The sequence below is a fragment of the Barbus barbus genome (assembly GCF_936440315.1).
Source record: "Barbus barbus genome assembly, chromosome: 15".
NCBI classification, from domain to species: Eukaryota; Metazoa; Chordata; class Actinopteri; order Cypriniformes; family Cyprinidae; genus Barbus; species Barbus barbus.
This window is the reverse complement of record NC_136743.1, coordinates 3,675,842-3,693,586: the sequence shown is the minus strand read 5'-3', so window position 1 is coordinate 3,693,586 and position 17,745 is coordinate 3,675,842. Positions and strand designations below refer to the sequence as shown.

General features: G+C 39.9%; 1 protein-coding gene across 1 annotated transcript in view; it reads right to left on the bottom strand.

Annotated features, from left to right (window-relative positions):
• Nucleotides 1-11,501, bottom strand: part of LOC306881645 (guanine nucleotide-binding protein G(q) subunit alpha-like) — a 34,259-nt gene extending 22,758 nt beyond the window's left edge. Inside the window, exon 1 of the mRNA XM_079435825.1 lies at nt 10,586-11,501. Within this exon, the coding sequence (XP_079291951.1) occupies nt 10,586-10,721 (136 nt within the window). The 5' untranslated portion in view covers nt 10,722-11,501. The remainder of the gene's footprint in view (nt 1-10,585) is intronic.
• Between the last annotated feature and the right edge of the window lie 6,244 nt (nt 11,502-17,745).

Genomic DNA, 17,745 nt, shown 5'->3' with positions numbered 1-17,745 from the left:
TGGAAGTAGAAACGAGACTATTTAAAACCCTCCAAAATTCAAACTTCAACATGCTTCTGACCTTTGACAATTGATTATGCGCTTCAAACTGATGAATAGAAAGACAATTGATTATGCGCTTCAAACTGATGAATAGAAAGACAAACAATGATCTCTAGAGTCGCATGATTGCTGTCGAACACCATAAAACAAAAATCAACAAGAGCAAAACGTAAAACAAAAAGTATTTGAAGAAAATGTTAGTGGTGCTTGAGAAGTCTCTACCGAAGTCTCTAAGTGGATTTTGAGGGGTTTTGAGCGTGCTGCTATATGGCTTAAAAAAAAAAAAAATAATTATTTAATCATTTACACAAATAACATGTCTGGATGATGTGTATTTATTTTTTAACAGAATGCCACCATAATAATTTGGAATTGGAAATAATTGGGGCAGTAGTGGCCTAATGGTTAGAGTCGGACTTGTAACCCGAAGGTTGCGGGTTCGAGTCTCAGGTCCGCCAGGGATTGAAGGTGGGGGGAGTGAATGCCCAGCGCTCTCTTCCACCCTCAATACCACGACTGAGGTGAGACCCTTGAGCAAGGCACCGAACCCCCAACTGCTCCCCGGGCGCCGCAGCATTGGCTTCCCACTGCTCCGGGTTTGTATGCGTTTGTTCACTACTCACTGCTATGTATGTGCACTTGGATGGGTTAAATTCAGAGCACAAATTCCAACTTGGCCACACATCATGTCTGTAGAAATTCATCACATCATGACTTCACAGACACACCCTGCCTGACAGCATAATGCATAAACAAAGCTCTAAAGAGGCCAAAATGAGTTGGTGAAACTTTGAGACATTTGTGTAAGCACCTTTAATGTATACCAGCACAGCTCCTCTTATGTCAGGCGGACATACTGTCTTCAAAAACATCTCGGCTGCTTTTTAAAAGGTTATTAATGCAAGCAAAGACCTTAAAAAAAGGCCTTAAAAAAGTGCTCATTTTGGAGCCGTCTGTCATCTCTCAAAAGTATGCAGTTCCTCACACTAGTTGCCTTATGATTCCAAGTTAAAGCTGCCGTCTGGATGGAATGTAATGTTAATAAGTGGCTACTTGTAGACTGGTAGCGTCGCCTCCCGTTCCCGCTGGTCTCTTTATGAGTGACGGAGGGAAATGCTGAAAACCAGGGACGCTCCATGCCTCAATGCTACTACAGGAAAACAGGAAATGCTGCAGGGACAGAGCCAATAACAATTAAAGTTTTTCCCTTCTACAAAGAAGAACGACATATAAACAAAACACTGAATCGACGCTTCATTCTTCCAGACAACAATGTGAAAGCATTATCAACAAGAGATGTGGTTAAAAAAAATGAATGCCTGTCTGCACTAGTTAAAACTGGACCAGCAAAACTAAGATGTTTGGCTTACCCATAAACATATCTAAACATCCTTAAAACATGATTAATTTAATTAAGAATCAAAATTATAAAGTCTGATTTTCAGAGGATTCAAGCATAATTTAGTGATCTGTATGCATAAAATAAAAAAAATAAAAAAATCCAATGGGGTAAGAAAAATAAACTTAATTCAAAGGGAAAACAAGTTTATTTTTCCAACCCCGCTGCCAAATAGTTTCTGCGTTGTTTACTTCAAGTAAATGCATCTTGTTTGTTATATTTACTGGAAAACAAGACATAAATAGTGAAGAAAATGATATTTTCATTCATTCATACATTCATTGCTGGAGATCAGCATTCAAAACACAACATACGCTGGTAATCAGCAGGATTTTGTAAAATTCAGAATTGGCTCCTTTCAGTTCATAAGTGTACATTTAAATTGAACTTCCCACAACACACAGGAAGTTGAATTAAAATGACAGGAAGTGGACTTTACTGAACTGTAGAAATTCAAAGAAATGTAATGCATTCTCAGAAAATGAAGTGTTCTTCAACTATGTAACACCACAGTGAATTTAAATATGATGAAACATCATATAAATAATAAAATGTATTAACTAATTTTTTTTTTTAACACTTACCAGGTTTTATAAAGCCAACTTTCCAACTGTATTGACAAACTTTGCTTTTTTAATTACAAACTGCAGACACATAATTTCTTTGAATTTTAAATAATTGTTATTTTACATATACATTCAAATTCAAATGACAATTCTGCATTCTGTTTTCTACCTCAATTCAAAATCAAATTCAGAAACTGAAATAGAAATAGAAAAGCAATTTTCAATTCAATTCTGAATGAAGCAAAACCCTGGTAACCAGATGGTTGATAGGCCTTGCCATCAAACCTGTAGATGAACACAAAGTATCCTTCAAATTACACCAGCAATAAGCCAATGAACAACAAAAAGGCAAATCATGCCAAGTTCAATTTCTGCATTATACTAAAATGATTGGAATGGGAGCACATTTATAGTCGATCATCTGCGATCAAGCGTCAGCGAACTAGAAACCGCACATTTGCAAAGAGATTGCCTGTATTCCACATCTACTCACTAAAAGCTCCCATTCTCTCATCTGTTCCTTCACTTTAGTGGGCTTACGTTTCTTTGGCCTACTTTGCGAGGAAATTGATCCGTTAAATGTGTCAAGGATAAGAAAAGGAAAAGCGTGTATGCATGCAACATGGCTGACAGGAAAGGCCATTCCTGTATATAATTAGATACATGGTCACCATAGTGTCATATTTTCTGACCACCCAATTTCTGTTCGTCGTATAAAGTGGCTGAGCTTAAGCAGAAGAAAAATGATGAAAAGAAAGGGAGCAATAAAGAATGACATGAGTGTGCTATCCATCCCTGCAGGTCTCTGTGGCGTTGTTGGAGAATGGCACCTGTTCTATAAATACTGCCACAAGAGGAGCAGCGGACGAACTCGGGTCAGTTAACCTCCTTGAAAAATTTCATCTAGGATAACAGAGAATACGTCTATAAATACATGCGTGTCAGTGAAAACGAGACTCTTTACATAGAAATCTCACTGTAAGGCAGGTTTGGGATGAAAATATTTACAAATTTCTCCGAGCATCGTGAGGGCAAGGCACCACAGCCTGCATCACTTCGCTTTCACTTAGCTCTCCTCCGAGACCACCTGGCCCCGTTTGGCTCTAGGCGCCATGTGTGGCAGCATGTGCATTCAGACAACAGTGCTCTCTATAGACCGGTTAGGACGCGGGGCTGCTTATGTAAAGCCCGGTACACACCAAGCTGACGCCGATGAACTAGTGGCGACGAAAGCAGACTGCGGGGTTGGCTCACGTCGGTAGCGTCTGGGTCCAAAGTTGCCCTGACACACCAAGCCGACGCTCGACACACGACGGCCAAGTAGCGCGTCTGTTCTGAGCTTTTCTCGTGCACTGGTTCACCAGCTGAACAGCCAATCAGAATGATCAGATGGCCCGACTGACCGACGAGCTCCGACGCCGATTCAACATGTCGAATCGGACGAAAAAAAATCAGACGAGGACCAACTTCAGCTGCCGCCACGGAACACACTGAGAAAACTTAGTCGGCCGACGAACAAAAACTGCCCGACGGCCGACCGTCGGCTTGGTGTGTACCGGGCTTAAGAGTAACAGCAGGGAATCGCAGCCAATTAAAATCCAGTCTCATTAAAGTGTAGATCGCCTACTGATATGGACACTTCAGGATTCCACTTGCCCGCTTGTCATGCTAAATCCTGATACAGGCCTTAAAGGACCGGTAGGAGTGTGAATGGAGGCAGGATAAATATTAACAAAATGCTAGGGCAAATTTTTTGAGGGTGCATTTGAGACATTTTCCACAGGTGCATGAAAATGTAGCCTATTTATTAAAAAAAAGTATCTGTCAGCGCTGATTTGTGCTCTTAGGCAGCACGCTGACCTGTAGCACCGTTGCAACTTGGGAGTCCCGAGTTGGGAGTCCTGGTTCGCAGATCTTCCCCAATCCCACCACCTCTCTATCACACACTTCGCTTCCTGTAATAATTGTGGACCAAACAAAAAAATCTGTCCACACCTACAGTTAGTCCATGTGATAATACAAATGTTGACATGATTATGCTTGGCAAGGAATTGCTGAAACTGTGCCACAGAGCATGTGTCAATTGAAGTTCCTATTTTCCTGATGTCAAACAAACCACTTCCTAACACTTATATGTAATCAAACCTACAACAGCTAACAAAAAATGAACAACCTGGCGTCTATTATCAGTCTAAAAACTATGTCAGATTCAAGCATGCTCAATATTTATAAACAAACTGTGTTTATGATGCCCCTGTTGTCCAAAAATGTCAGCATTTTGTTAAGTCTTCACTTTTGAAGCTATCTATAAAAAACCTTCATTTCCAGTGTTTACATTGTGCTCAGAAGTGGTTTGTAGATTCCACTTAAATTCCAGAATTTGAACTGACGTAGGAAACAGGATACAGAATTGAAATTTGAATTTAAACAAGGCAAATTATAATGAATTACAACTTGCTGAAATGTATCAAACCCAATAATGTAATTCTTAGCAAGAAAGAGTAAAGTTTGTCAAGACAAACTTTGAAAGTTGGCTTGACAGCCTTATTTAAATGTTTAAAAGAAAAATGTAAAAGGCCTGACGTTTGAAGATTTTATAATCCTTTTAATCTTATGTTTACTCACCAAAAACCATCGAACCCATTCATTTTCATTCTATAAAAAAACAAACGTCAAATTTGGAAAGACAAGAGAGTGAGGAAATGGCAGAATTTATATTACTGGATGAACAATCCCTTTCATTTTCTAAAATGGCTGTTGAATCTCTTGAAATTCAATAAAATCCACTTCCTGTCATTTGAATACAAATCCCAATTCAACATCCTGTGTGCTGTGGTCATTTCAAATCAAATTCATATGAAAGTAAGTCAGTTGTTCAATTCTGAATATATTTGAAAAAATATCATAATGCCGCAATGCATTTAGCTGCAGCATAAATGTGAATCTTGGAGATTTTTATTGAGTATCCTAGTTCCTGGTAGTGATAAGATGAAAAATCATCTCAATGACTGGCAGTGGCACTAATATCCAGCAGAGATCCACCGCTCTCCAAGCAGAGAAAGCGAGTGGTTCTGTGATAAACTCAGTCTATCAGCTCTCCTAACATGGACAGGAGTGACAGGAAGCAACCCTCCAGCTCTAGACGGGCCTGTCACAGCGGCTCGTCACAGAGGCACAGTCATGACTGCATTGCCTTATTTGATCATGACGGATGTCACGGCACGTTCATATATCCATTATCCCTTCCAAGGTGGGTCGCAATCAAACAAAAGCCCTGCGCAGACACCTAATGTGCACGTCGGCCAAGAGTTTCGTCACCTGCTAGGTTGAAGTCCAAAGTGCAAATCCTCTTGTTTGCACTGGCCATGGAAACCACCGTAAAGCCTTGCTTGGGAGGGAGTGGAAAGAGAGATGGCGACTGATCGGAGAACAGTTCAAGTGTTGCTCTGAAATCAAAGCAGGGTTTCGTTAAAGGACTGCTCATGAAAAAACAAGACAGATGTGTCCTGGGAGCACCACAATTGAAAGTGAAAGTTTGTAGAAGCCAAGGCCCTTACTGAAACATAATGTGGCCTACAGAAGCGAAGTTTAATCTTCAGTAGGGCAGCCAGGAACAGAGCACTCCAAAACAACTGCTGCCAATGCTAACACACTGTCAACAATGCAAACTCACACCAAATCATCAGGTCATTTTTGGTGTGCGTAAAAAGCTGAAAACAAATCGGCTGGTTTTGTTGTTCACATTTATCTGTGACACTGGCCAACCTACCCTTAAAGTAAAAGGTTTAGCGCAGACACGGTGAAACTACACATTGTGCTCCACTCATATGGATGTAAACGTAGGAGAATGAAAATTTCAACTTCTGCTGCAGACTGAAGTTTAAACTCTGACCTGTATGACAGGAAGACTTGTGACCAACAGAGGAACTAAACGTCATAGATTTACCTCTTGGCTAGAAGTTTACTTCATTAAACTAAGAAGTTACAAGCAGGACACAAAAGAAATACTAAAGAAAACACAATGTCAAAAAGCACCGAAAAAGAGACAATATATAAATAATAATAATAAAAAAAATAAAAAAGTATTCATCACATAGATAAATAGCCTCAGGCTCTGTCTCTCGGTCTCTGAAGTAAAACAAATATTAGACGAATGTTCTAAAATTACAAGTGTTGCCTTGGAAACTAACAGAAATAAAGTTGAAGTACTAAAATTGCAAAATCTAAAACTTAAATAAAAAGCTAAAGGGAAGTATTTAAAAATTTTAATAGAAATAAATAAATGAAAACAAAAGTACAAAAATGTTACAGAAATGAATATTAAACTGAAAAAAAAAAAAAAGCTAATTCAAAATATGAATATGTAAATAATACTAAAATGACACAATTGCGGTGTTGCATGCTTGACTGAGGATTGATGTTTAAAACTGCTGCAGCGGTCATTCAACTCATCTTTATAAATCTTCAAGGTTGAAGCCAGAATAGTGCGAGTACGTCACCAGAGACCCTTATACAACTGCTCACCTCAAACCATTAACAAGCTAGAAAAATAAGCAGCCCAGTGCAAGAACCTCTGCACCAGTTACAGACCAGAATCACTTCAAGAATACTGCCCATTCCAACAAAGGATACTTCATTTTGGGGGACAAATTCTAGCTTTAATCTGTTTTGACCAAGTACAGAGAGTGACAAGGCCCAGTGCACCCGGCCCTTCCATAGCCTGATAAGGGCTTCAAGGCAGACCAGAGGCAACACAGACTGCATGGACAGCGGGAAAGGGTGGAGCGGCCAGCTCAGTGAAACGAGAGACAAAATGAATGGCACTGGCAGGAAGTCATGGCCCTGTCAAACTAAGCCATCGAGCAGCTGGATAAAATGAACTCTTTACTGAGCAGGGGTCAAATAGGTGAAGAAACGGATTAGGACGAGTTAAAATACAATGACTAGAACAACGCGTTTGTGAATGACTTCTGAACAAAATCTAAACTGGGCCAAACATCCTATGTCCATACGATAGCAATATACAGTATACGATAATGAACAGTCAATTAAGTCCATTACAACATGCTTGGTAATTTATGTTAAGGATGCATGGGTGAAAGCATCTCATAAAACATGGTTCATAAAACACACTGTTAACATTAACAGTATGATTATATCATCATGAGAACATTGCCTTAATTGAGAGCATGCATGAGATTACAACTTGGTGAAGATCTCATACTTGGATCCCACAAAATGACTGCAAGATACAGCATATTTTTGAATACTTGATTACATAATTAGGAATCTCTTAAATGAGCAATCATGTTTAAGTGATATGGCTACACTACTAAGTTGTGCATATGCATAGGTGTTTTGTTGCTACCAAACTTTTGAATATGTAGAGCCAAAGACTTTTGAGGAGATCCGAGAAGCTAAACGATACAGACTAACCTCTTGCAGTGAAGTAGACCAGCATATTTTAACACTTCCAGTTTCTTATTAAAAACATATCATAGCCTGTTTCCTATTTTTGCAGGCCTAACAAACCTTTAGTCAGTTACATCTCCAGAAGCAGGCACAATCTCTTGTACTACTGTTAAGGTTGGTTAAAGGCTAAAAACACAACACTACTTTGTTTTCAGAGGTCATACAGAAAATTTTTCACTGTGCAACTGAACTGATTTAATCTCACATTGTGAATGACATATCAAGATTTCAGTTCAAAAGGTCACAGCTACATAAAAACTCTCTGAGCTTTCAAACAATAGACAGCACATTACTAGAGCGCTGAGCGCAGACAGCAGGAAATTCATAAACTTACTACTTTTTGTAATAACATTTAAACAATTATTGTTAGCCAGTGACCTCAGAAGAGAAAATCAGCAATTCAAATGTTTGTCCTGTTAATTTAAACCAATGCACTCGCTTTCCATTTTGCAGCCCATTGAAAATAGAACACGTTTCAGCGTGAAAGTGTGCAATGAAAGTCATTCAAAAATAAGACATTCTACATTTCAGTGAATTCAACAGTGAATCTGCATTACCTGTAGCCTAAGCAAACTAGATGCACAAAGAGATGATCCTAATGAAACAGGCATTGGGGATGCGAGCTTGAATCAGATTCAAACCAGCCCTGCCCTGAAAGCCACAAGAAGGATTATTTTCTGGACTAAAATAAAAAAAGCTCTAGATGATAAAAATTACTTCAAAAGTTTTGTAAGAGAATATCAGAAAATGCTCAAACACTTCTATACAAGCATCAGTTCATGCATTTCCTGGGAATCAAACCCATGATCTTGGTGTTGCTAGCACCATGCTCTACTGTTTGACAGGTAATTGATTCCCAGGGAAAGCATGAACGAAGAAAAATTATAAAGAAAAAACATTTAGGCACAGGAATATTGCCACATAGAGAAAATTCTCTTGTACATCCGAGCCGCAAGACAAGATAGCACAAATTTGGCTGAAAATCATTGCATATTGTGAATATCTGAGATATCACCCAGCCCTGCTAATAACCACAATTTCTTAAAGCTTAACTATCTAGACTAAGCTGTTTTTACAGAGTGAGACGCTGGTTAACACAAAGCAGCTATAGTATCAGCAATGGAGCAAATATGTGTTCGCAAAGCCTATTAAGGTCTTGGCTAATCTAGACTAGCCAAGACTTATCCAGAGTTAGGCTGACAGCTTTAACTTATTTAGGATGGGCCATTAATAGGATGACTGAGCACCAACAAGCTGCTTTTTTTATACTTCCTTTGGTGGCACAGGGATAGCGAATGGGAGAGAACTTTTACTTATTAATTCTCATAGCAGTAAAGGTCAATCTCATGTATTTTCACAGAGGTCACAGAGCCACATAGGAGCCACTGTGTCCTCAGAATCATTCACTGTTACAGAACTGCTCCTTTTCTTATCCAGGTTTCAAGAACGCTTATGCAAAGCTTGGGTTGCGTTGAAAAGCTTGCGTGGTGACAACTTCAAATGAAAGGCAAAATAATCCTGCATACAGGTGGCTCCCCAATGTTTCAATTAACAGATTCAAAATAACAGATCAAAATTTCAAGTCAATTGACCCTTCCTTACACTCACAGAAAATCCCAGAAATAAATCTCTAGGAAATTTCTATTAACAATTTCAGAGAAACATGCTCACGAACACATTAACATCTAAAACCCCCGCAGAAACTGAACAAATGCTTATCAGTCAACTAAAGTCTTGTTTGATATCGATGAGATATTTTTGGCTTAATGAAACAGAACAGTTGTTAAATGTATCTACGTCAAACACATGCATCCTCGTCGGGAATCCTGTAGACATTTAATTTCAGAAAAAAACATTTTACTAAAAAGAAATCATATTGTTCATGGAAATCTCAAGTTCCTTCCAATGGGATGTTCTGTAAAGCTTCTCCAACTTGGTAACCGTAACCAAGGTGGGCGGGGTTTAGCGAGGGTCAATTGGACAATTTCACCAAAACTCACACTTCTGTCCATCTCTCCCTATCTGACTTTGTCATCAGCTCATGGTTTCATCCTACTGTATGATCCATTTTAATAAGAGCAGCTCATTTTGTGGTTTCAAGCGGAAAAACAGTCCTGACTAATAGGAAATGAATGAAGGCTGTCCGTGTCAGATATCACTGCTTACCAACTCACTGAGTCATAGACAGAACAGCAACCAAACTTCACGGCTTGATAAAGCATCCAATTCTCCTTCCTTGGGAGTAACCAGAGTCCAGTGTGCAGAGCACTCACGCCCTCATAAGGCAATAACTGTCCACCATTTTGAGATAATTCAACCCAGGAATAAATGCTTAAAGTGCAACACGACCCAAATTTGACAGGTGGCACAGACTAACACATGCTCCCAAGATGCACACGTTGATTGATGTTTTGCACTCAAGGCTCATACTTGCATGCTAATTGATTTTTTTCTCATTAACTTTGAGATTATCAAGGGGAAAAACATCACCTGCACCTACTGAAAAGCATTTATACGTCCATCACTAAAGCAATAAACGCTCAGCTGACATGCTCACAAACCTCAGCCTGATTTCCTTAAGATTTGAATACTGTAATCTGACAGGATTCATGCAGTTGCACAAACCACAACACATTCTCCTTTAATTTGCATTTACTGACACCGTGCAAACAGTACAGTCATCCTCAATTGCACATTTTCATCTCTAGCTGCATGCAACATCATATAACAGACTATTTGGGTTGACTCATAACACAAAATTGACAGCTAGAAAAACAAACCAGCCAGTGTACAACCATTTCGCCTCTGATGTACACTAACATGTACGTGCATATGCACACAACAGAGAGCATGCTGAGATTTGTGTGCTGTTGCATGCCAGGCCCTGTCCAGCATTCGGCCCGCATATGCTAACGCCTTAGCACTATTCGCTAACGCCGATAGCCTTCAAACTATTCTCTTGGATTAAAAAAAAAACATTAACCGCAACGGAAGTGGCATGTTTAGCACCACAAGTCAGCGCAGAAAACCACAGCGAAACCTGTCGACTGACTATATATATATGTGTGTGTGTGTGTGTGAGTGAGTTTAACGGCGGAATTCGTACCGAGCAGGAGCAGCTTCAACTCCCGTCTCGAGTCCCGTTTGTCTCGACGCAGCTGCTTATCGATTTCGGCGTTGATTCGTTTCGACTCCTTGGCCTCTTCGCTCAGGCAGCAGGCCATCATCGACTCTAAAGTCATCCCCACTGCTTTACTGTACACAGCCCGGCCTCGTCGGGGCTTCAGAAACGAGAGAAAAAATAAATAAAACACGAAGATATCACTCGGTTCGAGTGGCCGCTGAACAAAAAGGCGTGTAAAAATGAAATAACCCCCAATCCTCCTCCTCTGAGGAAAAATATTAAGAAGAAGACGGGAAAAAAGGGAGGTGAGGAGATGATCTGAAGGGGGTTTGAGAGTGGGGGAGGGGGTCCTCTCGCGGTGAGCGCGAGCCTCTACCCCGCGTGCGGACCGCGGCAAAATCACGGAGGTAAGAGAGGAAGAAAAACCGAGAGGATGAGGAAGGGAGGGCAGCGACGACGAGGAGGTGGTCCGGGAGCCTTATCTCGCAAATGATTGAAAAATCCAGGGCAAACTATCCTCGCGAGCCTGCGACACTCCCACAACGGCTCACCACCAACACGGGTCCCGGTGAAAACGGGACAGATCGCTCAGTCGCGACATCCACTTTCCCTATGTCCCCCTCTCCAACCTTATCCACCCCTTCAAATGGAGGAGAAGGATTCCTCCTCAGAAAAGGAGGTGAATGAAGCGTCACTGGTTCACAGCGAGTAATTGAATAATGTCAAAAACATTCCCTCTCGTGTCGTTTTGTGTCACTGGAGCGCTCAGTCACAACACTTGTAGAAAAATTTAAATTCCTGGAAAGGGGGGGAAAATCCTTTAAAAATGGATTATGCCACTTTTTTTTTGCAGATGACAGCAGCGTCGTCTCCTACATCAGCGGAGCTGCGTGCGCACACTAGCGTGATTCCAGACGGATGATTGACAGGAAGCGAGGGGAGGCGGGAACTGTGAAGAAAACATCTGGAGGCGGATATCAGGAACTATCAAGTTCGGTCGACGGCACAATCAGTCAGGCATTCAGAAAGTGCTCGGGGTGTGTCGCTTATTCTGAGAAAAGTGTGCATTAAAGTCTCGCATTATAGAACACATTTCTGCATATATCATGCACAGCTCGCACTAGATAAATATACTTAAATGATGATACAAGGGAAATTGTGAATACGATTTATAATAATAATGAAACTAAATAATTATGATCACTTATGAGACCATTAAAGTACTTTATTAATCCCGCGAAGAAAAATGTGAACAATGGTTATTAAACTGAAAATATGAGTATTATTATGATTACTAATGTTACTACTTTTTATATATATATGACTAGCCACATGGAATTAAAATCCAAATATCATTCTCTAAAATAAAACGATAGTAACATAACCTTCTTTATCTATGAAGAAAGAAATTAAAGGAGTAAGTTATGGAAATCTTGTGCATATAACAAGAACTATGACAAGGCTATATAATTAAACATCACAAGTGTTGAGCTCTGCCTACATCTAGTGAGCACATCTGGTATTACATGGTGAAATAATTATAGTAATCTTAATCAAGTGGATGCTGTATGTTAGCAAACATTTATATTGGATTTTAAGATGCATGAAAATGTATAAAATATAGCAGTTAGTCCTCCCATACTTCCATCCATGAGTTATTTCATACTTGTAATGACCATTATTCATGCTTAATCTATTAAAAAAAGGAAAAAGACTTATTGTATTGTCAATTATGAATAATATCAGTCACGTAAATGGCAGCCTATTTTCAATTCAAAACAATAAAATATCTTCTTAAGGAAGACCAGCCTAAAAATGTACATTTTAAAACTTATTGCCCCGGTTTCACAGACAAGGCTTACGGCTAGTCCCAGACTAAAATGCACATATGAGCTGTCTCAACTGAAAATATCTTATCATATCTTAAAATATGTCAGTGCCATTGTTCTGTCTCAAGATGCACACCTGTACAGTTTTCTTCTAAGACATTTTTATAAAAGCTGCTTAAATATCTTAATTTACCTAAGGCCTAGTCCTGGTTTAAGATAAGCCCCATCTGTGAAACCGGCCCATTGTCAAATATTTGAGGGACAATATGGCCATTTCTAATTATTGTCCCCCTCAGTGTCATCCAATGTTGCTTGGACTCCAGTTTTCTTAAAAACATATTTTGTGTTTCGCAGAGACAAGAAATCCATACAGCTCTGAAACGACATGACATGAGGATGAGTAAATTATGAATTAAAAACTAATAATGTTACTTTAATCCTTAACTCTTGTCTAAATATGGGAAATCGTATAGTCCCATATTAATAATAGTAGACTTTGTCTTTTCAGTAATACAATACAACATTTTTGCTATTTCATAAACCAATAAAAAACTTTTTGCACAATAGTAGTCATTTGCAGAGTAAAGTGCATTATATCCTGACAGCAGAGGGCAGCAGATGTTTGTGATCAATAATCTGTTGTTCACATGTTTCTTCAAACAAAAAGAGGGCACTGTTTGACTACAAATGCTCTCAGACAATTCTCATAATTAGCCTAATAAGTCTCAAGTTCAGTTTAATCTTTTTTCATTGCTATCAGAACTGAAACTCAATTAACATATCATGTTCTTCAGTTTTCTTAGAGCACATTGCTCATTTCGGTGGCAATGTTGTGTTTCCATGCCTCTTCGTTTTGCTCTAGATGCAATATGGGCCTCTCCACAGCTGTGAACCCGCAAAGACAAGCTGTGAGTAACATGCATGGCCGCTGACAGCTCGAAAGAAGATGCTTCAGGGTTGCTGCCACTGGCAGCTCATACACAAACACATTCCCAAAGACCTAAGAGACTTTGGGAAAAAGTGCTCGGCGGCTTCTTACTCCTTTGATGGTTGTTTTGCAGAACATTTAATGATTTTTAAATTTGACACAGAAAAAAATATTCTTACAGAAAAAAATATTCTTACAATTTACAATGCGCACAAATCCTCTACTAGCCTGCGTTTAAACTTTTTTTTTTTTTTCAGTGAATGTGCGAGACTTTTATTCATTAGATCTATATAAGTAAATAACTTGAAGAAATATCAAAATGCAGTCAAAAAAAAAAAAAAAACTTAACGATAATGAATGAAAATTAATTGCAATATCAAGCTGTTTTTTTAAATAAAAGCAAATGACACAGGAAGCCCCGCCCATTCAAGTTACAAATGGCCACGCCTGCTCTCATGTTAAAAATAAGGTGGATATAAATAAAAGCAGTATTGAGTTTAGTTCAGCTGATGTTTGATAGTGAAGGCCTCGCCCTGGATTTATATGCTTTAAACTGGATCAGAGCTTGGAGCGGCCGAGATCACTTTATACCTGCTAGAGCTCTGTTTCCAATAGCAACCGTATATGTGCAGCGACAATCTTTCTCTTGTCATCTGATTGCCCAGCGGGAAGTTTGCGATCTTACCACCTGACCAGTAATGGAACGTGCTGAATGCCAGAACTCTGTACACAGAAATGAGAGCTCTGCTGTCATTTACTCATGTTGAAGTCCTGCAAAAATGCATTTGCTGTGTGAAATTTATGCAGGGATTCACTGAAAATCTTCCTCTCTGCTGCAGCTCTCAAATTTCATTCTGCATTTTCTGTTTTTTAGTTTTTTTGTACACACTCAGAAAAAAAGGTTAAACAATCTCTGGAGTGATATCCTGTCAAAAAGTATTATTTTGTACCATTTAGGGACTAATATCACTTAAGAACATTAACAATGGTTTTACTACAAATAAAACCAAAAAACCATGGTTACTAGTTAAACCATGGTAACCACAAATTAACCATGGTATTTGTAGTAAAACTGTGATTATACAAATGGTAATCAATAAGCCAAAAATACATACACTTTTACTACAATAAAATCATGGTTGATTTTCGCAAGGGATGCACGCTTTAGGGGTAAATAAGGTAAAATGCGAATTTTGAAAAAGTGCCACCCCAGTGATAGCTTTTTTTTTTTTTTAAGTGTACTTTTGGTAGCTTGACAACCATGGGTTTTGAATTGTTGTTGCTCTTGTTGGATTCAACAGTGTGAATGGTTTAGAACAACATGAGGGTGCGGTAATAATGAAATTTAAATTTTTTGATTGGCAGTTTCCTTTAAGCTTGCAATTTGTGCCAGACATCACAACCTTGGATTGTCTTCACCTCAGAGAATGGTTGCCATCCTGCTGTTTTTTTCCTCCCTCACTGCTTGCTCCACTGCACTGTCAGTCTCCCAATCCCTTGGTTATGCCTACCGTCCAGCTGCGGCGACAGTCACGCTGCTGGGGCTACTTCATATGAGACCGCTTCAACACTGGCTCCATGGCCGAGTCTCGAGGTGGGCGTGGCAACGCGGCACTCACCGGGTCCAAGTCATACTGGCCTGCCGCCAAACCTTCACCCTTTGGTCAGACCTCTCGTTTCTCCGGGTGGGACCTGGAACAGGTCTCTAGGCATGCTGTGGTTTACACGGATGCCTCCACCACCGGCTGGGGGGTCACGTTCGACAGGCTTGCAGTGTCGGGGGTTTGGACGGGCCCCCAACTGCACTGGCACATCAATTGCCTAGAGTTGCTGGCAGTATGCCTGGCCTTGAACTGACTCTCGACGGATGTGGCAGGGACTGAGGACCATCTGTGCCTTCGGAAACGAATCCTCTGCGGAGGTGAGAGCAGATCCGTTGCTGGCCAACGAGTTAAACACCTTCTTCGGCCGCTTCGATTGCAACGGCGGCGGCGCGACTCTGCTGACCAGCGCGTCAGGAAGCAGCAGGCAGAGCAGCGATGATCCTGTAATCACTGCGTCGGAGGATGAGGTTCGGAGGGCGCTAAAGAAAGTGAACGTCAGGAAAGCAGCCGGACCTGATGGGATAACCGGCCGTGTTCTGAGGTCCTGCGCTGATCAGCTCGCTGGTTTGTTCACGTCTATCTTTAACGAGTCCCTTGCTACCTCTGTGGTTCCCACCTCATTTAAAAAATCTGTAATAATTCCTGTGCCTAAGAACAATAAACCCTCTTGCCTGAATGACTATCGCCCAGTTGCCCTCACATCTATAGTCATGAAGGTTTTTGAGAGACTTGTAAAGAGCCACATCTGCTCCTCCATCCCTGATACTTTGGACCCTCTTCAGTTTTCCTATTGCCCCAATAGATCCACTGACGATGCCATCTCTCACGTCCTCCACTCTTTCCTCACACACTTGGACAGCAACAATGGGAATTATGTCAGGCTGCTATTCATTGACTATAGCTCAGCTTTCAACACTATAGTCCCCATCAAGCTGGCATCTAAACTCACAGACCTCGGCCTAAACTCCCCACTCTGTGACTGGATTCAAGACTTCCTCACTGGCAGACCTCAAGTGGTGAAAGTTGGCCAGTTCACCTCAAACTCCATCACCCTGAACATAGGAGCCCCACAGGGCTGTGTCCTGAGTCCCCTGCTCTACTCTCTCTACACGCACGACTGCGTGTCCTCTCACAGCTCCACATCTATTATCAATTTCGCTGACGATACTGTGGTTCTGGGCCTCATCTCCAACAACGATGAGACCGCATATTTGGATGAGGTAGAGAGACTCACATCATGGTTGTTGTCAGACTCCTTGTGCAAACAAATCCCACTGGATTATTACAATTAATGGTAAAATGAATGTTTGGTAATGTAAACTGATATTTCCTACTGACACATTACAGCAAAAGATAGAAATAACTGACTTAAAACCATTTTATTTGGTGAAAATACTAGTGTTCTAACCATTTTGCCCACCACTGTATATATGAAAGTATAAATACAGTGTGTTTTTTTGTGATGGGGCCAGTGAAAAGTGAAAATATTTAGTAAATTAAAAGTAAATATCTAATAATTGAATATATACAAAAATATATATGAAAATATGGAATCTAAATAGTTATGTGAATATTAAAATATGCATAATAAGTCATGAGTGGTTTTTAGGAAATTGATATGTTATAATGCAGTTCTATATGTTATAATGTTATATGTTATAATGCAGTTGCTATTGGAGGTTGTTTAAATCACTAAATGAGCAATAATTACTCCACTTGTTGCTTAAAACAAATTGCTATCTCCAGTTGCTAAGTGCTTCTGAGGTGCTAGCATAGCAGCTAGGTGTTTTGCTTGGTTAAAACATTCATCAAGATTAGGATTATTCCCAAATACTGCAGCAGGAAACGGCCACACAAATACCCAGAGTGCTTAGTGTCTTCTGTTCTTGATGTCAGGATTATTTAGACGGTTCCCACATCAGGGACAGTCGCCGCCAAAGACCAAAACGCTTCTACTTTCATAGCATAAATCACTTGCCAGGGAACTTTTATCCCTATAGTTCTGCAAAAAACTTGCACGTTTACAAACCATGCTTCCAAAAATCCCTGACAGCGTGTTTTTGACAAGTTTGCAGTTATCTATCACAGAGAGCGTGGGGTAGACGGGGTCCCACAGTGAAGGAAAACAGTGGGATATCTCTGGTATCTTGCCTTTTGCAAACCCAAGTCATTAATTAAAACCTCCTTCCTTCTACATCAGAGTCACAGATTGAAACTAACCAAGAGGCCCTTTGCAATTAAGATGCACAGATTAAGAGAGTGATTAATTGCCAAGGAGGGGATTTAAATAGGAACCGCTGCAAACGAAGGCACAGCGGTCAGTCCTGGAACAGGTCCGCTGTCGGCGAGGATGAGAAATCAAGGAAATAATTGTCCAGCAACAGGAGGCTGAAAGGTTACCGTTTAAATCAGAGCTATAAAAGGACGGCCAAAATCATACTGTGTTGAGTCCACTAAAATTGTTTTATATTCCTTTTTGACTTTCACCAGGAAAAATCTCATAGGAATGAACTCATCAAATTCATCCAAGAACAAATGATGAGTTATGCCACATTAACTTTATAGCTCTATACTCTTACTGTATGCCAACTATTGTCTTATTTGCATCTTTTTTTTATTATTATTTCCCAGGGATTTTAAGAGAAAAATGTGAGACAAAGCAAATAATTCAACAGAGAACTACATTAAAGGTTCATTCACACCAATTACAAAAACTATAATGATAAAGATAATTAGAAAGTTTTAATATTTGTTCTAATTCAGTAAAGTCAGTCATACATA